Source organism: Miscanthus floridulus, chromosome 7 (genome assembly GCF_019320115.1).
Source record: "Miscanthus floridulus cultivar M001 chromosome 7, ASM1932011v1, whole genome shotgun sequence".
In the NCBI taxonomy this organism is placed as follows: Eukaryota; Viridiplantae; Streptophyta; class Magnoliopsida; order Poales; family Poaceae; genus Miscanthus; species Miscanthus floridulus.
The window spans coordinates 107,494,826-107,520,524 of NC_089586.1; the positions used below are offsets into that span (position 1 = coordinate 107,494,826).

At 42.3% G+C, this 25,699-nt stretch overlaps 1 protein-coding gene across 11 annotated transcripts; it reads left to right on the forward strand.

Annotated features, from left to right (window-relative positions):
- Positions 1-1,749: 1,749 nt before the first annotated feature.
- On the forward strand, positions 1,750-17,277 carry LOC136467496 (protein PHOTOPERIOD-INDEPENDENT EARLY FLOWERING 1-like). Of its 11 annotated transcripts, none has more exons than XR_010761593.1 (22): positions 1,750-2,127; positions 4,063-4,181; positions 4,348-4,428; positions 4,554-4,661; positions 5,707-5,787; positions 5,900-5,988; positions 6,087-6,229; positions 6,309-6,358; positions 6,749-6,884; positions 6,978-7,061; positions 7,147-7,268; positions 7,402-7,440; positions 8,571-8,606; positions 8,795-8,863; positions 9,851-9,913; positions 9,989-13,166; positions 13,336-13,400; positions 13,488-13,558; positions 13,781-14,486; positions 15,520-16,013; positions 16,189-16,843; positions 16,949-17,277. XR_010761593.1 is itself a non-coding variant. In XM_066466224.1 (22 exons), exons 2-22 carry the CDS (start codon positions 4,122-4,124, stop codon positions 16,607-16,609), a joined length of 6,000 nt encoding a protein of 1,999 aa, XP_066322321.1. In that variant the 5' UTR covers positions 1,750-2,127; positions 4,063-4,121; the 3' UTR covers positions 16,610-17,277. The 11 variants fall into 11 exon arrangements, 9 of the variants coding, with proteins under 9 accessions (XP_066322321.1, XP_066322315.1, XP_066322314.1 ...); XR_010761594.1 differs by having other exon boundaries at positions 16,189-16,828; XM_066466224.1 differs by having other exon boundaries at positions 10,002-10,048; positions 10,132-13,166; positions 16,189-17,277.
- The last annotated feature ends 8,422 nt before the right edge of the window (positions 17,278-25,699 follow it).

Here is a 25,699-nt window from a genome sequence, read left to right on the forward strand (position 1 = left end):
ATGGATGGGTATTTAAATGCCAACTTATTCAATTCGAAAGATAGACTCTTGATTTGTACGCAAGTACTTTGAGGGGTTAACATTGTAGTAACTTCTGATCCACTGTTCCTAAGTCTTCGTTTTTACTCGGGACAAGCAAAGGGGAAATTTGGAGAGTTTGTTGGTGGTCTCTAGTGATCAATCCGACCATCAACATGTCAACAAAGTGAAGGTATAATCAACATCATAGTAGTATTTCATTTTTCAAATAATGTGGTTCCCCTTTGTACTCGGAGAATATTTGAATGCAACAACAAACTTGTGAAAACGTCAGCAGATGGTTACAGCAATGCGATGTCTCATAGCGGTATTGCTCCCATCAATTGTACCCTCCCGTGTTTAGAGTGTCGCAAACTGACATGACGCATGTTTTGTGTAAAAATATAGGAGCATTACGGTGCAACAACATTTTCTCCAGTGTGGCAATTCATTTTAGTTTGTGTTTCAGAAGAAATAGAACACATGTTTCATATGAGCAGGGTATCTATTGTAAAAGTATGATTTAAAACAACACATGTTTCAATCGATAAACATTTTGTTTCATGTCAATATATGTTTGCAACATAATTTAGAGAAGTTGCAACATTCAGAAATTAGATTATAGATGTATATCTTACGTGCTGTGTTAAACAAGGATTAGTTGTCACCACCACCATCTCACCACTGCCCATCGCAATACGAGAGCTCAACGCAACTTGATGCCCCTCGAGCCCTTTTAGGGTAAGTACATTGGTGTTGTCTCATAGACGGTCTCATGTAGTACCACATGATTTTAAGACGACTTACTAGATAATATATATAGACAATATATATACAAAGATTGTCTTTTAAGTTATCTCATAGCAACTCACATTTTATTAATTTATGCATATAAATAAAAGTAAAATTGTAAGTTATATAACAATAACAACTCATACAATGGTATAATAAGTTGTCTCATAGTCATAAATTTTAGCCATGAGGCGATTGTTTCGCGAAGCAACCATCTCTTTCTCCCTCACCTCCCTCTTTTCTTCAAAAATCAGAAAAAATCCTGAATGCCACTTCGTGAGACGGAATATGAGATGCAAGGCGAGTATATATATATATATATATATATATATATATATATATATATATATATATAAATAAATAACGGGGAGGAGGAGGCGAGTCGCGACTGCGAGCATCGAAGCTACGCGACGGGCGGACGGGCGTCGGGGCTTCGGGAGACAGAAGAGTCGCAGGACCCGCATCGGGAGGATGGGAGATTGGGCTGAGGACCAGGGCGGATGGGCCGGGCATTACCTGGGGCTAATGGATCGGACTGGTGCATCAGACCCAGTTCTGGGACTAGCTCAGGACTCGCCTTGCATGCCACGCTCTCTAGCCCTCTTCTTGTCCGTCGTCTCGAGCATTTTTTTTCTACGATCGCCCTGTTCATTTGGACTTGTTTGACTTATAAGCCGTAATTTTTTAGCCAATGAACAATATTTTTCTCTCACACCAAATTAGTCAATAGTACTTTCAGCCATGACTTATCAGCCAAACGAGCCCAAACGAACAGGGCGGATACCAGGCGGGCCTGAGCTAGTCCCAGAACTGGGTCTGATGCACCAGTCCGATCCATTAGCCCCAGGTAATGCCCGGCCCATCCGCCCTGGTCCTCAGCCCAATCTCCCATCCTCCCGATGCGGGTCCTGCGACTCTTCTGTCTCCCGAAGCCCCGACGCCCGTCCGCCCGTCGCGTAGCTTCGATGCTCGCAGTCGCGACTCGCCTCCTCCTCCCCGTTCCCCATTCATCCTAAAGGCCTAAACCCTAGCCTCCTTGCTCCCGCGCTCCGGCCGCTGGTGTGTCCCCTCCTCCTCCGGCCGCCGGCGCCGGTGCAACCACGCGCCGCCGCCTTTGCATCCCGTCCAGGGCTGCACGGCCACCTGTGCCCAGTGGGTTGTGTGCGCCCCCAACGCGAGTTCGGCGCCGACCACCGCCGAACCGAAGCCGTCTGCACGTCCCCACACGCGGCAGCGCCGCCGGAAGGCGCCCGCCACTGCGGCAGTGCGTGCTGCATCCGGTATAGCGGCTGCCAGATCCCGCCGCGGCACCTGCAGGTTGGTACTTCGACTGAGACATAGTTTAATGCTTTAATTTCAACCTAGCTGGACTCTTAGACTGCCATACTTAGCTCCATTTCTGGGACCGCCACTGCTGGACGCCATGGCGTGGAGTGGAGATCCGATCCATCGGGACTTGAGATGCTTCTTGTTTGGGCTATAGGACCCTACCTTGCTTGGACGGATTGCTCATTTTGTTTTGCAATAGTTAGTTAGTCACTTCCCCTTCCTTATAACGATCCTTGAAATCCATTTTTTTTGTTTTTCTTCCCAGCCCATCCAGACTGTATGTATAGGTGATTTGCTTTATTTTCCAACCCTTTGTGCAAGTGAACCTCCACACCACATCTGATGTCAGCTGCTGGCTGTGACTGGAGCTCCTGCTTGCGGCTGTTTATCTCCACTGCTCTACCTTGGGGTTCTAGCCATTCCAGCTGTGTTTGCATCTATGGGGATCGGAGTTTGTTATGTTCGGGGCCCCCTTGTGTGTGATTAATGAGCCTTTTATGCTGTGGTGCATTGCTGTAGGGATTTGGAGTTTGAACAATGCCAATGTGGCTACCCTGCATGATTTTAGGCGAACATAATGTCAGTACATTTGACTAGTTCTGCTAGAGTGGGAATTTCACCAGATATGCCCTGAAGTCAAGTATTATTGGGATACTCATTGATTCCATTCATGTAGTTGCCTGTGTTAGTTCTCTAACCAAACTTTGAGGCAGCTTGATAAAATAATGCAACTTAAAGTTTTTCACTAGATAGCTGCGGAATGAATTTTACTCTTTAAGAACAACTAGAGGAAATGTTACTGTGATACGTTATGCGTAGCTGTGGGATTTCTTAGAATATAGGTGCAGTTTGGTTGGACTATTTTGCACCGGAAACGATTCACAGTGGTATTCACTAACGTTCATATCTGTTTGGTTAAGATATATGCTGTAGTCGTCTCACGGCGGGACTCGATCCTGTGATATACACTGTGCTTACCACCCAGGACCCACCGCAAACGGATCACATTGCTGGCAGCTATCACCTCACGTGAACTAAACAATCAGAGCAAATGATTACTTTTTTCCAGGTTGCAGCGTTATCCATTCCCATTGACGTTTACGTTGGCAGTGCACTAACCAAACAGCACCATAGTTATTTCTGGCATCGCCACCAAAAGTGTCCTATGCTTTACTTCTGCTGATCTGCATTAGAATTCCTCTGTGTTGGTTCATTATTGAAAAAAATTCATCGCAAATGAAGGAATGGGGAGTGTGTAAAGCCAATTTTTTGTCATGCTTTTTAATACTCTGATTCCAAATGTAGGTCATTTTAGCATTTTTATTTTTAGGTCGTTTTAGAACTTCTACACTTTGTTTACCCCTTTTGTCCATTCTTGCCCCTGCTTAATAAATGCTACCACTCACACAAATGAATGAGTCATCTTTCTAAATGTGCATATTAAGTGAAGGGCCCTAAGGCCATTTGATATACTACTTAATCCTTGTGCTCAAGTCTAAATGGCCTATATTTGGAATCAGAGGATGTAGTTACCTCCAGGGGTTTCAGAATAGCTCATTCAGTATATGTTACTATGGGTTGGAATGTTGGATACCTGCTTTCAACATTAATTTTTTCATTGGCTCATTGCACCTGAAGGCATATTGCACCATCTGCTCTTCAACACATTGGGCGCATATTTTCCTGGTTCATTGATTTTTTTTATTTGACCCAAAGCTATGGGGCTAAAACCCTCCAGCATGATCAAATTTTACAAATGTAAAAGTATTTTTATGTACAAGCAGACTACAAAGAACTAGGGGGATTTACAGAAACTGAAATTGCTACATTAGCTCTTTTTCCTTGCTACTCGCTACATATTGCTACACTTCTGATTTCTGAAGGTACTAATCACTAACAGTTGCTGCACTGTTGGTATACCAGTCCCAGTTTGCTGCACATGCTCTAAGATATGAGATAGCTCTGTGCGAGTGATTGGAAAGATGGCATCAAAAGGTCCCCGGTCAAAGCTAGACCATGAGACAAGAGCTAGGCGTCAAAAGGTTAGCTCACAGATTTGATATTGCATGAATCCATCCACTGTGTATTTCTCTTCATCTTCTGGGCTAGTTTACTTGGCATATTTGTACCTTCATACTGCCATTTTTTTGGTGTCATGCTCCGTAGTTTGAGAGGAAAATAAAGGGAAAACTGTTATTCTTTGCGCAGGCTCTTGAAGCTCCAAGGGAGCCTCGACGGCCAAAAGTTCACTGGGACCATGTCCTTGCTGAGATGGTGTGGCTGGCAAAGGTTGCTTACTATATTATATTATAATTGGCAAATTGCAATCCTTCTCATTGAGAAACCCCCGCTTAAATTTATCGTCAATTTGTATTTTTTTTCTTTTTGCAAGCTTAAATTTGTGTATGCTGCAGGAGTTTGATTCCGAGAGAAAATGGAAGTTGTCCATGGCCAAAAAGATTGCTCAAAGAGCAAATAAGAGCATAGTTGACCAAGCAACAAAGGGCGAGAGAAAACAGAAGGTTTGACTCTTGTGACGCAATGTTTACAAATTGTATAGTCGAACCCAGTTGCAATGGGACTGACAAGGCGACTAGTCATGATTAGTTGTGGACCAGACCGGTTAGTCGAGACTAGTCATCTTATTTGTCCTATATATTTCAGGACATATACATACTATACATACTATATAGTATACACAATAAAGCAAGCATCAAGACAACATTCAAGGTCATGCATGATCACTTCCACCACTGCATGCCGCCGTTCCACATCTGCACATTTACACAACAGCTGTACAAGCACCTCAGGATGGAGACACCATCTGGGGAGGAGTACATCACGAAGAGGGGCGGTGGCTTGAGAGTGCGTTGGCGGCTTAATGGCTCCACAAGAGGAGGAGCGGTGCGTGGGAGATGAGGAATAGCATGGGGGAGGAGGAATGGCGCGCGGGAGACGAGGAATAGCGCAGGGGAAGAGAGGAATCATGTACGGGAGGAGTTGCGGCGGCGTGGGATAAAGAATTCCGGCGCGCCTCTGTTCTCTGCGTTTTGCTGGAGTTTGGGCACACTTATGCTAACCTGAAGAGGCCAAACTGGCAGCCCGTAGCCCACACCTCTAAGCCCAGTTGAGCAGGCCCGTGAAAGGACAGGCAGTCACAGCATCCAGCCCCATCCTCCTCCTAGTCGGATGACTGGAAACCTAGTCAAGTTTCTAGTCAAGCTAGTCGCCTCGCTGTCCCTAGTTGACTTAAAGGGACCAATTAGGCCGATTAATCATGATTAATTGGATGACTTGTAGACACTGTTCTGTCATATATCTCGGCTCTGCTCGCTGCTGCTACTCTGGCAGCCACCATGCTGCTGCTGCTGGTTTCCTTTCGTAATTGAACAGTAGCTGAAGGAAGGGGTACTGCAGCAAGCTGCTTATCTATGAAATGTTAGCTATGGTTAATTTCTGTAATGCCTTTGAATGAAGATATGGTGCTCCAATAATAACCCAAAAGTCGAATTATGTAAATAATGAATTAAGAGAATTATTGTAGTATATGATGATTTTTCTTTGCAGGAGGAAGAACATAGAATGCGAAAAGTTGCCCTTAATATTTCAAAGGATGTGAAGAAGTTCTGGATTAAAATAGAAAAGCTGGCAAGTTCATTTTTGTTTTCTAACGTCGTGGCTAACTGTGACAGTACTTTAGGATATTCGTCTTTGGAAGAAAACTGAGCTATATTTTTTTCTTTGATTTGAGGGAAAGCAGGTTGTTTATAAGCATCAACTGGAGGTTGAGGAGAGAAAGAAGAAGGCACTTGATAAGCAACTTGATTTCCTTTTAGGTCAGACTGAAAGGTATGTCAGTCTCATTATGGTTCATTTGACCTGTAGCATCTTTAATTTTGTTCCTAGCTGTATATTGACCTTCTATTCTTTGGTACAATTTTCTCCAGGTATTCGACAATGTTGGCGGAAAACCTTGTGGACATGCCCTATTCCCAAAACCTAGAAAACGGGACTTCGCAGATAAACCAACCATCCCATCAAGAAGAAGTAGCAGAAGAGAACATAAATGCAGCCATTCCTGATGATCTTGGTTTGTAGCATAGTGATGTATTTTGCATGTGTCAAGACCTTATTTTCGTTCTCTTGGTTTAAACAATTTCTATTTGCAGATAATATGGAAGTCGATGATGATTATGAGAGCTCCTTGGATGAAGAGCCAGTAAGCCATTTCAGTTACCTAATTCAGTTTTTCTTTTGTTACTCAGAAAGTAAATGTAAGGAATTCTATGTATCAGGGCACATTATTGTCTTTGTTAATTTGAGAAGGATCCTTTTCTTTGAGGCTATTACCATCCATATGTTTTTTCCTCTGTTTTGTTTCACTATATATAGTATATACTTAATATTGTACTGTTACATGGCATCAAATATATTTTCATTTATCAATTATTGTTCAGACCAGCAAAAGTTGGTGATAGATTGTTTGGACATACTGTTAACTCTAGTCAATTTTGTAGTAGGCTGCATAAAAGTATTAGAATGGAATGTTTGTTGTCTTTTTTGAAACCGTTGTTCACATGAATCGTACTTGTATGTGTGAATGCTGCAGGAAGATGATGAGCACACAATCGATGAGGATGAAGCTCATATCACCGAAGCTGAGCGGAATGAAGAACTAGCTGCTTTAGAGGCAGAAGCTGACCTACCACTGGATGCTATTCTCAAGATGTATACCAAAACCAAAGGTGATCTCCAACAACAATTCTCTCTTACCCACTTCCATACATAGAGGGGACAATGCTATGCACTGCTTGACACTCAATTGATAATTTGATTAGTTCAATATGTCTCAGTTAGCAGGGAAAGCAGTCCAGACAGCAATGACATGTTAAGTAGCTTAGGTTCGAAGAATTTGATTGTAGGTGAGATTGTGTAGAGTATTAGGAAGTTGATCAGACTCTTTGATGTCATTTCTTATGATTGATGTGGATCTTGCCTTTTTCTCAGATTCTTCGAACCAGGCTAATGGCTGTGATCATGAACCTGCTCACTCTTCAAGTGACGATGGCAATTCTTCTGAGGAAGTGGATGATGATCAATCTTATGCTGAGTTTGTGAAGAAAAGTCATGTATGCTTGCTTTCTGTATCTTATTTGTGCTCCATGTGTTGGCTTTATTCTTTTATCTTTATTCATTCTTTGGATGAAACCCTGGGCGTAGAGCATTATCTGATTGTACCGCCAAATTTTCTTAACTTTTCAGGGTAAAAGTAACGGAAATATTTCTTCTATCAATGATCAGGCATGTTCTAGTCATCTATGTTGTTTATGATTTTCTTTATCCTTTATCCCACTGTTATATACTTATATTTTTTTTTCTTTCCTATCGCTGCCTGAGGGTGATGTCTCTAGAAACAATCCTTATGTGTGGGAAATGGGAGTTTGCGGTGGTCATGGGTCATGAAGAATTTTAACACTAGCTATTCGTGGACTGCCCCTTCACTTGATAGTATCTGCCCAACTAAACTTCCTTTGTAGACCAGTTAGCTATTGAATTAAGAAAACAATACCCCTATCACATGAAAGTTTATCTTTTCAAAATTAAACCTCCATTAACAACCTTTAAGAAGTAGAGGAAGAGCAGAGAAAGAAATGCAATACATTCTGGATTACTTAATGTGGACATTTTAAGCTTAAATCCCAGTAAATTTAGCTACAATCAACATCGTGAGTGTCACCGGCGCGGTGCCCTGTACCTTCCTGTCGCGGCCCTCTTCGCAGTTAGGCTCATGGCGCTATCCTTGGCTGCAGCCATCGCAAATCAAGCCCTGCACCGCCTTCTGTCCTCCAATGTCTGTGTCTCCGTGCTTAAAACAAGTGTGGCCTGGGCAAACTCAAGACAAGGGGTGCCCTGCACCTTCCTGCTGCTGTGTGCTCCACCTTTCCTTGCGCGGGAGGTGTCCTGCACCTTCCTGGCACTGGCATGGCCATATCTGCTTCTCAGTGGCCGACACCTGTGTCGCTAATGGTGGTTGACGGGAAGGGAATCACCATCCATCCTCATCCTTTCTACCAAACGCAAAACTGGGATTGTCACATCCTGGTAACCAAACAGGCTAGTGGGATCCCCCATCCCCCCCCCCCCCCCCCCCCCCCCTCCCCCCACCCCCCCCAAAAAAAAGGAGGGGGGGGGTTGAGAACAGGACCATCCCATCATAGGTTGTCTCCAAACCTAACACATGTTAGTTTCCACTATTGCACCGGAGGTTGGGGATATTCAGCTTTGGTTTCTTCATGCCAAGTAAAGATCAAATGGTCTGTTTTTTAAGCTCAACTAGATGAATGGTGGCAAAAAAAAAACTGCTTTCTAGGACTCCTATCTTGCTATTTTATGATTGTGTGGTTAATGTAACTGCGATATTATTTTTTCAGGAGGACGAAGATTACATTGCTGCTGAAGAAGTAAAGGTAGCATTGCCTTTTTCATCTTGTTTCCTCATTGCTTTCTTGTTCCCTAGTTTTTCCATTACGCCATACTACCTGGATTGGAGTTATACTTGAAGAAAAATCGGGAAAACTATAGCCATCTAGTAAAGTTGTCATGTATACTGAGTCCTGCTGTCTCGTGATACATAATATATGATCATCTCTGATAGGATGACGAAGCAACTTTGTCTGAAGAGGAAGAATTGGCAAAGAAAGAAGATCCTGATCATCTGGAAGAGGTGGTTGCTGCCATCAATCCATAACATCATTGAATTGTTAGCATTGTCATGCTGAAGTGCTCTAGTTCAATTTTTATTGCACGGAGCGTAAACTTAGCCGGTCTTGAAAACTGACTCAATAGCATTGTTATCATGTGTAACTATGCAAGGCTATCGATTTCTTTTTCTGAAGTTCGCTTCATTTATTTTGGTTCTGGACATTAATTCTGGGAATGTCAAGAAACTAAGTTAATTAAATAGATTGTTTGGGCTATCTGCCACCACCTTTGGTTCCAGAGTCTTTTTATGTTAGTTTAGAACATACAAAGATTCCTTTAGTAACACAAGTTTGTTTCTGTGTGAATCCCAATTAAAAGCACAGCCCTTAAGTTTTGATAAGGGGTCTGATTATATCTTGTGCACGAGGAAGTGACTCAATGAGCATATTAGCGATGCATCCATTTGGCTGACTGTTTAGGAAAATACCCTTATATTTCTGCAATTATTGGGGGCTAACAGTATTTTGTTTTCTGAAACTTAGCAAACTCTCTCTCTCTCTCTCTCTCGTACGCGCGCGCACACACACAGCAAACTGGCATTTTAACGTTAAACCCGAATTCTAGGGTTTATTATTTGATTGCTGAACAGATACTAGCAAATTGAATGAAAGACCACACGACTAACAATGTGGTGCATATTTAAATCAGTAGGATTATATAAATATTATATATTATTATCCAATAGAACCATGTCTAAAAACCAAAATGTGACATTATACTGGTCTATGCAGAGGGCCCTGGTGGTCAGCATTCCTCCATTTAGAATTTTATGTAGCCAAATTCTTGTTTTCATTAAAGGCTTCAGAGGTTGGAGTCGGACTAGGAGTATTTTTATACATTAATTGCAAATACCCTCCCAATTTTTCTAGCTTTTGGTTTCACAATTACATATGTTCCAAAAGGGTTCTGCTAACTATTTTTTGGTGATCATATGTCCTTTCCATTGTAGATTAAGTTACTGCAGAAGGAGAGTGAGATACCACTAGAAGAACTTCTCGCGAGGTACCGAAAGGTATAGTTAGATTTTCCATTGCTTTCTTCAAACAAATTACTGTGGTCCATTTGTAATACCTTTTTTTATATTTAGGATGGCTGTGCAGATCATGAAACAGCGGAGTTGGAGAATTCACCCCATTTTGTTGAAGAGGTCAATACTGACATGTCTTTGGATGATCAATCTGTGAACATTTTGGAAGCGAAAAGTGATATATGTGTGGATCACCAATCCAGGGATGTGCTGGAAACTGAGCACAAGGCTCTACAATCAGAAATCGATGTGGTGGAAACTGAGCAGGAGGCTCTACAATCAGAAATTGCATCAGAGCCTTGTGCTCAACAAAATTTTGTGGAAGAGAATAATCTCACTGATGTTAAGGCAGTCCATGGAGATAAGAGTGATGATGTAATTGCTGATGCTGCAGCTGCTGCAAGATTAGCACAACCAACTGGCAACACCTTCTTGACTACAAAAGTGCGCACGAAATTCCCATTCCTTCTTAAGCATTCTCTTCGTGAATACCAGCATATAGGGCTGGATTGGTTGGTTGCTATGTATGAGAAGAGGCTTAATGGAATTCTAGCAGACGAAATGGGTTTAGGCAAGACAATCATGACTATCTCCTTGCTTGCACACCTTGCGTGTGAGAAGGGGATATGGGGTCCTCATCTTATTGTCGTGCCGACTAGTGTTATGCTAAATTGGGAGACTGAATTTCTTAAGTGGTGTCCTGCTTTTAAAATACTGACTTATTTCGGAAGTGCAAAGGAGAGAAAGCAGAAACGTCAGGGCTGGATGAAACCAAATTACTTCCATGTTTGCATCACAACATATAGGCTTGTCATTCAGGACTCTAAAGTGTTTAAGCGAAAAAAGTGGAAGTATCTTATTCTTGATGAGGCTCATCTGATAAAGAACTGGAAATCACAGCGTTGGCAGACTTTGCTCAACTTTAATTCAAAGAGACGTATTCTTCTGACTGGAACTCCACTGCAAAATGACCTTATGGAACTTTGGTCCCTCATGCATTTTCTGATGCCTCATGTATTTCAGTCTCATCAAGAGTTCAAGGATTGGTTCTGCAATCCAATTTCTGGGATGGTGGAAGGCCAAGATAAAGTAAACAAAGAAGTTATAGATCGATTGCACAATGTCCTTCGTCCATTTATACTGCGCCGACTGAAAAGGGATGTTGAGAAACAGTTACCAAGGAAGCATGAGCATGTCATATATTGCCGACTTTCTAGAAGGCAAAGGAACTTGTATGAAGATTTTATCGCTAGCTCAGAGACACAAGCAACACTGGCAAGTGGGAATTATTTTGGCATGATAAGCATCATTATGCAACTTAGAAAGGTCTGTAACCATCCAGATCTTTTTGAAGGTCGCCCAATAATAAGCTCATTTGATATGGCTGGGATTAACATGCAGCTCAGCTATTCAGTCTGCATGCTCCTTGATAAGAGTCCATTTTCTCAGGTGGACCTGTCTGATATGAATTTTGTGTTTACTCAAAATGAATTTAGCATGAGTTCCTGGGAAGCTGACGAGGTCATCTCTGCCTTTCCTTCAAGTATCACCTCCAGGAATTGTGACTTGGATATTTTTTGCTCTAATAAGGATCATGAGGGAAGTAATTTGACAAACATTTTTGAAGATATTCAGAAAGCCCTACAGGAGGAGAGAATAAAGGAATCCAGAGAAAGGGCAGCTTCCATTGCATGGTGGAATAGGGTTAGATGCCAAAAGAGGCCTGTCTATGGCACAAACACGAGACATGTTTTGACTGTAAATCATCCTGTATCAGATATTCTTGATAAGAGGAACAACCCTTTGTGCCACATGGACTATTCATCAAGCCTTGCAGATCTTGTTCTTCCATCTGTGGAACGCTTTCAGAAAATGCTTGATATTGTTGAATCATTTACATTCGCAATTCCTGCTGCTCGAGCTCCTCCACCTGTTTGCTGGTGCAGCAAAGGAAAGTCTCCTGTTTTTATTGATCCGGAATATAGAGAAAAATGCATGAACAAGTTTTCTCCCACTCTGTCTCCTATAAGGTCTGCTATTGTTCGTCGTCAAGTCTACTTTCCTGATAGGCGTTTGATCCAGTTTGATTGTGGGAAGTTGCAGGAACTTGCAATTCTGTTAAGGCGTTTGAAGTCAGAAGGGCACAGGGCCTTGATATTTACTCAGATGACTAAGATGCTTGACGTCTTGGAAGAGTTCATAAATTTATATGGGTATACATATTTACGTTTAGATGGTTCTACTCCCCCAGAAGAGAGGCAGACTCTGATGCAGAGGTTCAACACAAACCCAAAGTTTTTCCTTTTCATTTTGTCCACTCGTAGTGGTGGTGTGGGAGTCAACCTTGTAGGTGCAGACACTGTCATCTTCTATGACAGTGACTGGAACCCTGCAATGGACCAACAAGCACAGGACAGATGCCACAGGATTGGTCAGACTCGTGAAGTTCACATATATAGACTCATTAGTGAAAGCACTATAGAGGAGAACATTCTCAAGAAAGCAAATCAGAAACGAGCTCTTGATGATTTAGTGATACAACGTGGTAGCTACAATACGGAATTCTTCAAGAAACTTGATCCTATGGAGTTCTTTTCCGGGCACACGTCTCTCCATGCGGAAGATCAGGAGAAGAATTGCTCTACAACCGCGGGAGCTTCAAATGATGTGGATCTGGCTCTGTCAAATGCAGATGTTGAAGCAGCTATCAGACAGGCAGAAGATGAAGCTGACTATATGGCTCTCAAGAAGCTGGAGGAGGAAGAAGCCGTGGACAATCAAGAATTCAGTGAGGAGGTTGCGGGCAGACCAGAGGAGGATGAATTGGTTAATGAGGAGGATGGAAAACCTGATGAGCACATTAATGAAGAACACAAATACAACTCTTCTGATGTAGAGAAGGAGAAGCACATTACTTTGTCTACCAAGCGATTGAGCGATGAAAAGGCTCTTACATTGGCAGGCGATGAAGATACTGACATGCTTGCTGATGTGAAACAGATGGCAGCTGCAGCAGCTGCAGCAGGCCAAGCAAGTTCATCTTTTGAGAACCAGCTCCGGCCAATTGATAGATATGCAATGCGCTTTATGGAACTCTGGGATCCAGTAATTGACAAAGCTGCTGTGAATCATCAAGTAAATGTTGAGGAGGAAGAATGGGAGCTTGATCGTATTGAAAAACTCAAAGAGGATTTGGAAGCAGAAATTGATGAAGACCAAGAACCACTGTCTTATGAATGCAAGTATTTTATGTCTGCAGTAATTTCCTTTTTGCCACTTTGGAACATTCTGTTCTTTGTCGTGTTGGCATTTTCTGCATTTTAGCTGGAGCTTTGTTTTCACCTCAATGTAGGTATCCTTTTTTTTTTATGCTTTAGTAATATTGACATCATCTTTATTTATTGCAGCATGGGATGTTGATTTTGCTACAACAGCCTATCGGCAACATGTTGAGGCTTTAGCTCAAAAGCAGGTCGTTTATTGACTTGCTAACTTGTATTCTTACGTGTCTCACTTGAAACACAGTGCCTTTTAGTCTGACTTATTATAATACATGCAGTTGTTGGAAGAACAGGAAAGACAGGCCCAGGAAGCAGCAAAAGAGTTGGAGGAGAAGAATGATAATATGAGGTACTGAATGGAAATTTATTTTCCTGAAACACAACAGTGGTAGTAAATTTTTCTTTTCTTTTGTTTCAGTTGCACTTCACTTTTGTGTCAATTGGCAGTATTAGCATGCTATGTGTCCACATTATTTCTAATGGATGTTTTTGTGGCTGTTGACTTTTTTTGCTTAGACTATAGCTTCCCTTTGATATACTATTGACTATACATTTTGGCATTCATCTACAGCAGTCACCGCAGAAAGTCAAAAAAGAACAAAAAGAAGACAGGCAAATTCAAGTCCCTGAAAAGAGTGCGTTTGTCATCTGAATCAGAAGTCGTACTGGAGGAAACCTCTGTAGATACAATGAGCATTGATGACAATGCGCCCTCACTTGAGCTTATAAGTGATGAATCGCCACACCATTATTCTAACAAGCGTAAGAAGATTATGTCTGCTACTGAGGAAGATAGTAACAGCAGAAGTTTAAAGAAGTTTAAGAAAACTACTAAGTCAAGTTTTGTTTCTGAAGCCTTGTCACCTAGGCTGAAGGAGGACCTTAATGATTTAGATCCAAAATCAATGGCTAGAACTAAAAGTGATGGCAGAATTTCCATCCCCTGCATGCCAGTAAAACGTGTTATTGTAATAAAGCCTGAGAGATTGAAAAGGAAGGGAATATGGTCTCGAGATTGTGCTTCAGACTCATGGACATCTGAGGAAGATGCAGTTCTTTGTGGAACTGTGCATGAGTATGGTCCTCTTTGGGAATTGGCAAGTGATTTTCTTCATTCCTTGCCAGGTGGGTCCTATAGGGGAAGATATCATCATCCTGTGCATTGCTGTGAGAGATACAGAGAACTGTTCTGCAAACATGCAATATCAGCAACAGATAATTCTAACAGTGAAAAGGTTCCTTCTGGGACTGGAAAGGCTATACTTAGAGTATCTGAGGTGAGTTGATATCTTGTCTTCCTATTGGACTACCTTATCAAAATGGAAGCTTTGTAGTGCGCAAATTTTGACAAAGATCGACTTTTGACTATATTATTGTTGTTTTTCAAACAATGGATTGACTTTATTATGATCTCTCAAAATAGTTGGGGCAGTCCCAATGCTAGAAACCACGGGTAGTTTCTATGCTTAATAATTTCTGTAGACACTATATGTAGAAACTTAATAATTTCTGTAGACACTATATGTAGAAACTATGTTCTCAATGGATAGTTTCTAGATAATAATATTTTGTCCAATCACATGTCTTCTCTCTTCGTTACCTACCAATCACATCTCTTCGTGTCTTGGTTCTCTCGTAGACATGGTTTCTTCTCTAGGAAACCATTTCCTCATCTCTCTTCTTTAATTGCAGTGCCACGTCCTCTTTTTGCTTAGTTGGCACCCTAATTAATGAAGATAGAAACCATCTAGTTTCTTGGTTGGGAGTGCCCTTATGAGATCATGCAAGCAAACATACCTTAGACAATACACTTTATTCATAGAACCCTTCAGTTTAAGTAATTTTTTTTCGTAAAGATCTGGAACCTTTGATTCCAGCTTATATCAATAATAAGAGAATCGGCCCAGTTTATAGGGGAAACCGGGTCAGTGTAAGTAAAATTTCTTGATCTTTAGCTTCTAGACTAGACTGGCCAGTTTGTAAGAAAAAATGGTACAGGATATACTAGTAAGGGTAACTGCCAAGCACCCACAACTGTGTTATCCCGGCGTTACATTGTTTTTATGGCCAATTACCAATCCAGCATAGCTTCAATCCAATTAAACAGGAAGAACATGTGACTTTGCTTGTGCCATGTTAAAACTTATCTGCAATTTACTGCTGACATAAAACTTAGGGCTCCTTTGGATCTATCATTCCCCTTCAGCATTTCCCCCTCAATCCCCTCCAATTCCCATGGGGAATGGGTATATCCAAAGGAGCCCTTATTGTGTTGGCAAATATCTGATTATTATTATATCTTTTTTTCAGGATCAAGCTCAGATGTTGGTGAATGTGACCAGTGAACTTCCTAACAATGAATTGCTTCTCCAGAAACACTTCATGGCTGTAATTTCGTCTGTCTGGAGATCAAAATGTCGCCGTGATCCCTGCTGTTTTACAAATACTTACTCTAGTGCATCACATATGTTTTCTCCTGTGAAGAAGCCTGGTGGATCAAGTGAGAACTGGCCCATGGTAAACTTTAGACCAAGCTTCAATCTAGTTAGGAAAGCCCTTGCAGATGCTCAGGCTAAGTCTACACTAATGGTGATTCCACCACCGTCAAGAAATCAGGAATACTGGCGGAATTATTTAGAATTAGAGTTAGATTTCTTGAAAGATCAACATGCTTATGAGGAAGACTTCCCATCTGTAATAAATGTGTCCATACTGGAACCAGAACCATCCAAACAGGCTCCAGAGCCAGTGGAACAATCGTTATTGTCTGGACTTTCTTGTAGACAAGCTGAGAACCGACTCAGGTCAGTGTTGACGCAAGTCTTCATATTTTGCTGTTATAATGGTGGTGGCCATTGTCATTCTTATCTTAGTTTAGATAAAACAGCGATTCTTTGAATTTCATGATTTTTCCTAATATTTAGCCCACCTCTGCTACACAAAATAATGCTAATGCATCATTTTCATTTTTCTTTGCAGGATGGCATCAGAAGCTTGTTATGATGGTGATAGTTCTCATTGGGCATCATCAGCTTTCCACATAAATGATGCCACCCGCCATAAATCTGGTTCAAAGTCCATAGGAAAGCACAAAGCAGCATCGGAATCTGGTAGACCTACCAAATCCAAAGTCCAGAAGATTACTGAATCGCATCAGGAAGGGCCAACTGTCATGAGTAATTTTCTCCATATGCCTGCTCAACTATTGCCAAGTACAGCTGACTTCCACATTAGTGACTCCCTATCTGAATTTGGTATCAGCGATTCTGAATTCTACTTCTCTGAGGATCTCTTGCAAGAGGTCGACGATCTCGAGTTCTTCCCAGATCAGGGTGACTCTGGTCTCCTTCCTGGTATTGAAGAGTTAGAACCTCTTTCAGATTTCACAGATATCGGATGAACATAGATGAGCAAATTATTCTTGATGGGATGCCCTTCTATACCAAGAGGAGACAAGATTGCCTCTGGCAGGAGCCCAAGGATATAGGTTGAGTTGCTCAGCCGTGCACATATGTGCTGCAAGCTTGATCATGGTTGGCTGGAGCAAAGCTGCTGGCTTGGTGAGGTCACATTGATCTGACAAGCTTGGAGGATGGGTTTGCACTAATGGCGGCATTGGGTAATTTCCATACATGTATGTATATTGGTAGTCTAGAATCGTAGGATGTAGAAATGCCTCCCTCATTTGTGTTTGGGGGTAGACCTTGTAACTCGACCACATGGAAATTTTGTTGAGCAGGTACCAACAGAGAAGGGAAAAGAGGAGGCCCTCAGCATCACCCATTTGTTGCTGTATCTCGTGTTATGTTCATTCTCTGTTTAACCCAATGTTGTTTGGCTATCTTGCCATCGAAAACATCTCAGATGTCACGTTGGTGGTTGCCATCTCTATCAGGAATTTAGGATGTGGCGCCAATGTAGCTGCCAAAGAATGATCAGTCAAGTGCAGCTTATGGGCGCATTATATTTGGTCAGGAATCAATGCATGGTATCAATACTGTCAGAACTGGTGTTCCAGTTTCACTTGAGGAATGCAAATTCTGGTTTGATCAAGACTCCGGAGGCAAGTTTTTCATAGGAGGTAAAGAGCGCGGCCATAGTTATACATGTATGTAATAAAATGATGTAAGGTAGTAATCTTCACTCTGGACTTTTGGACGTATGGTTCTGTGGACTCTCGGTCTCGGGTGTGCCGATTAATAGCGATAATCTTTTGTTAGAGGCTAGGGGGCTTCTAGAACAGCGGGCCGCTGCTGTGACTGTGAGCCTGTAACAATGCAATTGGTTGTGCGCCAGCATATTGATTTTTTGGTAAGTAGACGTTGCATCACTGCAAAGCAACGTTGAGATAGAGTGACTGGTCTGTTTCGCTCAAAAATACTGAGCTTGTATTCAGTCTTGGCCTCCAATAACCTGATAAGCTGAGAATGTTTGGCCAGTCCCATAATATGTAAGCTGACTAGCTGAGAATGTCTGGCCAATCCCATAATCTGTAAGTTGAGAATGTTTGTCCAATCAAGGTCTAGATGCTGTCTGTGCTCTGTAAGCTGAGAATATTTGTCCAATCAAGGTCTAGATGCTGTCCCTCGCTAAGCATTTTATGCGCTTAGCTTATTCAACACTACTTTTTAATCATAAAACACTAATATTTCAACATAAGCGAACAGGGTGATTTTTTTTTCATAATAACTAAGCATAAGCAATCAGAAAACAAAATTTTCAAAGCACGAACTGTTTTATAATATAATAATAAGAAACGGAGTTCTATTTATTTATAAGATTCTCTGTGCAAGTGCGATCAACGTCATATATTTTCCACGCTTGGAAAACGCTGCTCCCGGTCCCGGAGAAAACCACGCAGCCTCGAACAAACTGGGTAAGACGGCCTAAAACCACAGTCCTCTCCTGTTTACCGTTCGCCCACCTACCCCGCCACCCCCGCCCCCCCCCCCCCCATCCCGCTGCCATGGCCTCACTCCACCCCACGACGGCCATGCTGGCCCATCGCCATTCCCCTGCGCCCTCTCTCAGCGCATCGTAGCTCTCATGGTCCGCCTCCATCGCCGTCTCCCGCATCCCGCCGGCCCCTGGCCTCGCGCTCCACCCACCGGTTCCGCCTCCCGCCTCCGGCAGCCGCCAGGTCCGAACCCTCTTAACCCTCTCTCTCATCTCACGCACCGGCACGCTACGATTCGATTCGTTACCGCGATGATGTCGTAGCGCTGATCTAACCCATCGCCAACCCGCCGCAGCAGAGCCCGGTGGTGTGCGCGGCGTGGACGCGGCGGTCGCGCGGGGAGGCGGAGCAGCGGCCCAACCGCAAGTCGTGGAAGCAGCGCATGTACATGTCCGTGCGCTTATTGGTTGTGTTTTAGTGTCGACTCCTGTAGCCTGGAAAATGTTCCCTTATTGAGATCAAAACAAATACAAAAAGTATTAACACTAAATGTCTTAGACCAATGTTACTGACAGTTGCTGTTTTCAGTTCCGAAGTTTGATGAAATTGCAAAAGTTTGACACCACGCTAGTCTAAAGTAATAAGAAAAAAAACTGTCAAATCAACTGTAGAAATTGCCAGTTGTGATGCCAATGCTAATAAAAAAATTACAATATGTTAGTTCAATGAGGTTCACTGAGCCTCAAATTTGATATATTAAATAACTAGCAAAATGTTAAGAAAAAAGATACCTTGAGACAAATTAATCCAGTGGCAAATACCATTTTCTCAAAATCTAAAGTAATCGACTACTCAAAAGTGAAAATCATCATCCTTGACTACATTAGTGAGATAACTGTAAGTTTTATTTTGCTATATTTGTTACTGATAGGATTTCAAACTTAGAGAGTATAATAAAATAAGAAATACATGGTGTTGGTGTTGCTAGGAAGTTGGAACTAGGCACTCAGTAGCTTCCGTCCCTTGTTTATGTGGTAGCTGATGAATGCCCTCCAGGAGTTGTATTGTTCATGCTCTTCAAATAACAACTGAATGGTTCCACCAGATGTAGAGAGATTCATTGCACAATAGCTTTGTTTATCTGTAGGATAGCTGAACTCTTCTCCCTCCCCTTGTTCGTGGAAAATTACATCTGGAAGAAAGTGGGTAAATGGTATGACAATTTGTTGGAAAGAAACAACAATGTGTCATAGTTCTGGCAGCTCACTTATCTTTAATATCCTCCTGCTTAGCAAAGTGGGGGTAGTTCTAAGTATGTTCTTTCTTTAAGTGACTGTATGACTGTATTTTACTATTTTCTATCTTATAGTTTCACTGTATGACTGTATCGTCTAGATCTTTTAAGTCTGTCATTGTGCTATGTTGGAATGTTTTTTCATGGGTAGGTAATGAAAATTTATCTGTTAAGAGCTCATCATTGTTTCAACCTGATCTTTAGTATGAATTCTATTTGTTTATGTACAAAACAATGATAAATGTCATTTAGTACTCACACTTTTCAGAGCTTTTGAAATGACACTTCTTGCCTAATGTTAGTATTATATTGTCATACTTGCAGTGCACGGAAACAATCCTGTTATGGAACCTTCCTGCATGGGTGCACAAATGAATCCACTTAATTTTTTCCCCAAACATTCTATTATTGAAAATGAAGTAATATAATGGGATAAGCAATCAGTAAATGGTGAGTTAATTGGCTATACCCTTGGGTGTACGAACAAGGAGTGTGGCATCTTTCTGGTTGTTCATGCGGCCTTCCAAGGAACAGTTGTTTGTCCGCATCTTAAGACCCTCAACCCCTCTTAGACCTACAGAAGCAAGAACCATGGTTTCATGTTATGTTATCCAGAGAAAATGAGCTGGTCTGGTTCTTGATCTTACAGGCTGCCGCGCTAGTAGTTAGTGTGAGCAAATCTCCCAGTGCTCTAGTCTCCAATCCCATATTAATGACTGATGAAACCTGTTCCCTGGTAGCTCCAGCAGATTTTGCCACCTCAGCACATGAGGCTGCCACCAGCGCTGCAGCTGATGTGATTGCAGCATGCATCTTCATGCCACTCAAATTATTTGACCCGAAGGAGCAATTTCCAATAGTTCCTGCAACTACGGTAGACAGCCTTGCAACTGAGAGGGCTGCATTTATCTGGGCTGTTTGAAGTCTTTTATCCTCCCTCTTCTTTACATATCCCTTCTGCACTATATTCATTAGCTTGCCTTCCAACCATTCTGCCACTGGGCCCATAATCATCTGGGGAGCATTACATGTGTCAAATCTAAAATAGAAAGACTGCCTTAGTCTGGGGAAGTTTTGTCTTTGCTTACACGGTTGGCGTGGCTAGTTTTGTATTTCTGACATCTTGTGCGCTGAACATTTCCACAGGATAGTAGAGCCTGTTGGAAGAGAATCCATCAGATCTGGTACATAAACATCTGCTATCTGCATATAACATTTATATTTGTTTTTACCCTAATATCTTCCACCCTTTTTTTGATCTCTTCATTGAGATTGAGCATGTTGTTTCCATTGTCATCCTTGCACATATCTTGTGTACCATTGCCAGAGAATGCACCTATACTCTAAGAAGCACAGCATAGTCTCATAGATGTCGTATTTTGAGATCACTTTACAATATTCCATGAAATATAATGGGTACTGGAAAAATATTATATCCAACGAGTAGGTCCGTTCCATTTTGCCATCTCAACTGTCTTGTCCTAGTATAATCTGATGGGACATCTTACTCTGCATTCTAGTTTTTCTTTTCCCAGTAAAGCAATCACTGTTAGGATACACTTTGGGCCATAACACATAGGATAATTTTTTAATGTTTGACAGTTATGCGATAAATTGAAAGCCTTTGGTTTTGTTTGGCGGTTCACTTGATAGGTTATTTGTTTTGTTTTGTTTTTTAAAAGAAAAGTTCATTTTGTTTCACCAATAGTTACCTATTTATTATAGTTTATGCTTGGTTACGGAAATTGTTTTAATATATGCAATTCAATCATATATATGATAATATCTAAGGTTTGTAGTATGCAGTAATGTGTTGAACAAAATATGTAATTGAAGGACACTGGTACCATGGAGTTGGACCAGGTATCATATCATGTGGGTGGATTAACATAAAATTGCACTCTACCATATTTCAGTCTTCCAGAGAACATGCAGTCCCTATCATGTGTGCTTTTGGGTAGATCATGATGAATGCTTTACTTCAAGTTAAAATAGCGCATCGGATTACTTGGTTCATAGGAGATGCATGCTGGCTTAATATACTTACGTTTACAGACAGCAGATAAAATATTTCAGAGGAAGATAAGCTTTCAGGACAAAGCTTTGCAGTTTGTAGATGGTTCTCAGTTTCCTCTGGTTCAGAATATTCTGATTTTTTTGGAATTTTGCTGTATATCTCTAGGCTTCTTTGGTCATTCAACTTCTGTTGCCATCCTTCCTGCCATGAATCATGATTACATCAAATTACTTTAGATGCTTATATGATTCCTAAGTGGTTAATTCTTTTCATCTTGGCACATAACAATTGAAAGCACCAATTTGACCTGGAGGTCCTTACAATTTGTCATATATGTGGCAAAAGTGGACATTCTAACTGGCGAGAACAAAACACATATTGCTCACCTTAGGATCAAACCTTGAGACACCAATCTGGGATAGAGTTCTTCCAAATTTTACTATTTGCCCCATTTGTTGATGATGTGTACTTTCCTGTGAACATAGATAGCTGGAAGTAGCTGAAAATCAACTCTTAATAAGAGCATGTATATTTTTAGAATCATAAAGCCAGCTTCATAACGTCTACATGCAATATTTATGCATACTGTGCATTTCATATTAGAAGAAAATGCTGTTGGGTTATTCCTAAGGAATGCTGAAAATAGCAAGCGATGGAGTGAAGAGCCTCATTTAATTCTGTATCGTATAGTTGAACATAAAATAATCAAGGGAACTCATGCATATATGCTACATTTCAGTTTGGACGTTCTTTCAGAAAACAAGCAGCCCCACAAGACCTCGTGTATTTGCTTCTCCAATATAAATGAAAAATGATTTTCTATGATTGACTGAAATAGATCAACGTTGAAAGAAGCAACATAAGAAACTGAAATATCTTCAAAGAAGATTTGACATGGCAACTAATCAACGTGGATGGTTACTCAAAAGGGTAGGGTATGCTTACTCAAAAGGGTAGGCCTGGACGTGATGAACCTCTTAGCTGCTGACTACTTGATGCCCTTATATATGTTCTATATGTAGAAGTTATTTTTTGAAAGAATCACGAGATGAGGTTGAAACTTTTAGATGGTCTCCTCTTTTTCTGATGGACTGTCACTGGATTCGCCAGCAGTATACCTTCATCGGAGTTAGCAACCTTCTGTTGACTTGGTATGCTATTAAGTCTGTTCTTGGTGTAGAATAGAGTTTCACCTACTCTGTATGTGCTTTTATGTTATATATAGAAGATGTATCGTACCCAATAAGTCATGCTTGTGAAAAGGGTACTGCGGTGGGGTTCCTAAACTAGTGATATCTTCTTGTGGCTTGTAATGTGACACCGCACTGACTCAGAAATTATACGCAACCTTGGCATGCTCAAGGTTAGTGATTGGGCAAGGATGCTACTAGTTTTACACATACAAAACAAACCCAATAGCCTATTGTTCTCCCTTGACTGAAATGCATGACTAGTTTTGAAAATTGTCGTTCATATTTAAGTGTCATCATTATGATTTTCTTACATAAATTCATTATGATTTTCTTACATAAATTCTTGTGCTATGGCACAATGCGTCTTTGTGTTGTCGTTTCTTAGCTGGTAAGTCAGTGCGGAACGGTGGAGCCTGTATATGATCATGCCCCTGTTTGTCACGGGGATTGATAAAAGGTTTCCATTATCATAGCATATGATCTTGTGCCTACCTTTTTTTATAATCAATGATCTTACATGAGGTTTGGGACCTCCTGATACCATTATTGAAGGGGACCATGAAGTAAGCTAGTTGCTAAAGTCCAAGTGTTACTAAGAAAGAAATTTTGGATCTATTGGCCCCCTGGTTTGAGCGCAAGTTGGCCCATTTGAGTGTTTATTGCATATCTTGAAGGCATTTCTGGGATTTTCTTCTTTGGAGACCCTTCCAAGTGTTTCTGGTGCAGATGTTGATCCTCACCTCCCCCCCCCCCCCCCCCCCCCCCCCTCTTCTACACTTTGACGCTGCTTACTTCGCAGTTACCATCTACAAATCTATCAATTGTTTCAGTCTTCAGGACTATTTTTTAAAGAAAAATGAAAGGCATTCAATCTTTAGATGAGTTCAAATGAACCAATAGAGCATGGTGTGGTTTGAGGACAGGTAACATCTTGTAACTGGTGTGTTTCCATCTTCCTCGTGATTTAACTACGTCTATCAGTTCTGAACTATGTGTGCACGGTCAGTAGCCGGGACCTTTTTTTCTTGAGACCTTCTGGCGGACCTGTGTCGTCGTGTCGCGGACCCATCACTGAACAGCAGGGCCTAGCCTAAAAGCGCCAATGGAAATTGGGCCGAAAACAGAAATTGCGCCAATGCGGCGGCATGTGGTAGGGAGTCGGATCCGCAACTATGATCGACCTTCTCAAAAGCCCAGCAGGAGCGCTCCTTCTACATCGACAGGCCCGGCACGCTACGATCATCTCGCTCTCGCCTGCCGATGCCAATTTTGCTGTCCTGTTTGGAACTGCTCATGAAGTGGATTCTCGTTGTCAGCCTATTGCTCCTTCTTCATCGGCAGGACCACGATGATGGGTGCCAAAGAGCTATGGAAATCGAGCGCTCCACCAAAGGTGAAATTCTTCTTCTGGTTGGCTCTCCACCAGTGGCGGATGCACGATACGGGATAAGGGGGGCTAAAACAATGGAGATGTTGATTTGCATGAAGATTTAATGGTGAAATCAAGCTTTTGCTACAGTGATTAGTGATGAAATCAAGCCATTAGGGGGGGCTGGAGCCCCCCCCCCCCCAGCCCCCCCTTTGGATCCGCCCCTGCTCTCCACGGTAGGCTATGGACGGCGGACCGTCGCAAACGGCATGGCCTCCAGGACAGCGATGCCTGCGCACTATGCAATCAATCGGCAATCTGTTTGTCGCGTGCGTCTACACTCGTGATCGTGAGACATGGTGGCGCGTTCTTCACCGACTTCAACTGGACGAGCTTGCCCCGGCACTGATTGACGAACTACGCACACGGTGGTTCCAGGCGCGGGCAAGGTTGCCGGGCGCCATGTCCAGAGCTTTCGACTCGCTTGTCTTGCTTGTCACCTGGTGCATCTGGAAGGAGCGCAACAGACGGGTCTTCGATGGCGTTCAGATTCAGGCGTCCTTGATGCTAGAGCAGATCGCCCTCGAAGGCAGCGCCTGGGTTGATGCTGGCTTCCAGGCGCTGGCGTTGCTTCTTGCCCGGCATCGGTGAGAACAGGAGATTGCTGTGTCGCGCAGTCGTGTTATGTAATAGACCCCCCCCCTTTTTTTTTCTTTTTTCTTTTTGTTTTTCGGGTGCGTTAACGTCTTGCTCTGTTGGCCACTCGCCGTTAGGCTTACTCTTTTCTAGCTTCTCTTAATGAAATACACGTCTAAACGCGTTCTCTAAAAAAAAGTGGATTCTCGTTGAAAAAGAAGCAGAAGTTGAACCAAACGGTCAAACTTATCAGGGCTTCTTTCATAAACGTGAAACTACATAAGCAAAAAGTTGGGGAAGAGGCTCCTTCCCACCTTCCTCCGCCTTCCCACAACTTGTGCCTCCTTACGCCCCCATTCATTCGGTCACCTTTGCCTACACCGCGCACCTCCGCTTCCCCTCGTTTTCCTGATGATATTCGCCTCCTCTCTCCCCTTACACACCCCTGGCTCCCTTGGGGTTCAGCACACCTCTACCATCGAGCTCCCTCTGTGGCATCCTCCCGTCTCATTCGATGCTGGCACTGGCGTCGACTTTGACCGCAACGCCGCCTCCTCCGCCGGCGCGACCTAAACACCTCGGTAGCATGAAGCGTGGCGGACGAGTAGTGGGCGCACACCCACATGGCGGGGGCTTTAGCGGTGGGAGGAGGAGGCGATGGACACTATATGGGCGGGATAAGTAGGGCGGAGGTGGTTGTGACTATATGGCCAGAATAAGTAGGCTCTTGTTTAGTTTCACCTTAACTTCTAAAAAGTTGCTACAGTACCTGTCACATCGAATGTTTGCGGCCCGTGCATGGAGCATTAAATATAGACGAAAAGAAAAACTAATTGCACAGTTTGGTGGGAAATTACGAGACGAACGTTTTGAGCCTAATTAGTCCATGTTTGAATACTATTTGCCAAATAAAAACGAACATGCTACAGTAGCCCCAAAATTCAAATTCCTACAACTAAACCAGGGCTAGGTTATGCTAAACTCTCTCGACTTATTTTTTAGGAATTGCTATCTGTCACTCGTGTGTTTCTTTCGTTCGCAACACAGATATCTGCTCCGTGCGATAAAGGATCGAGGGCTGAAA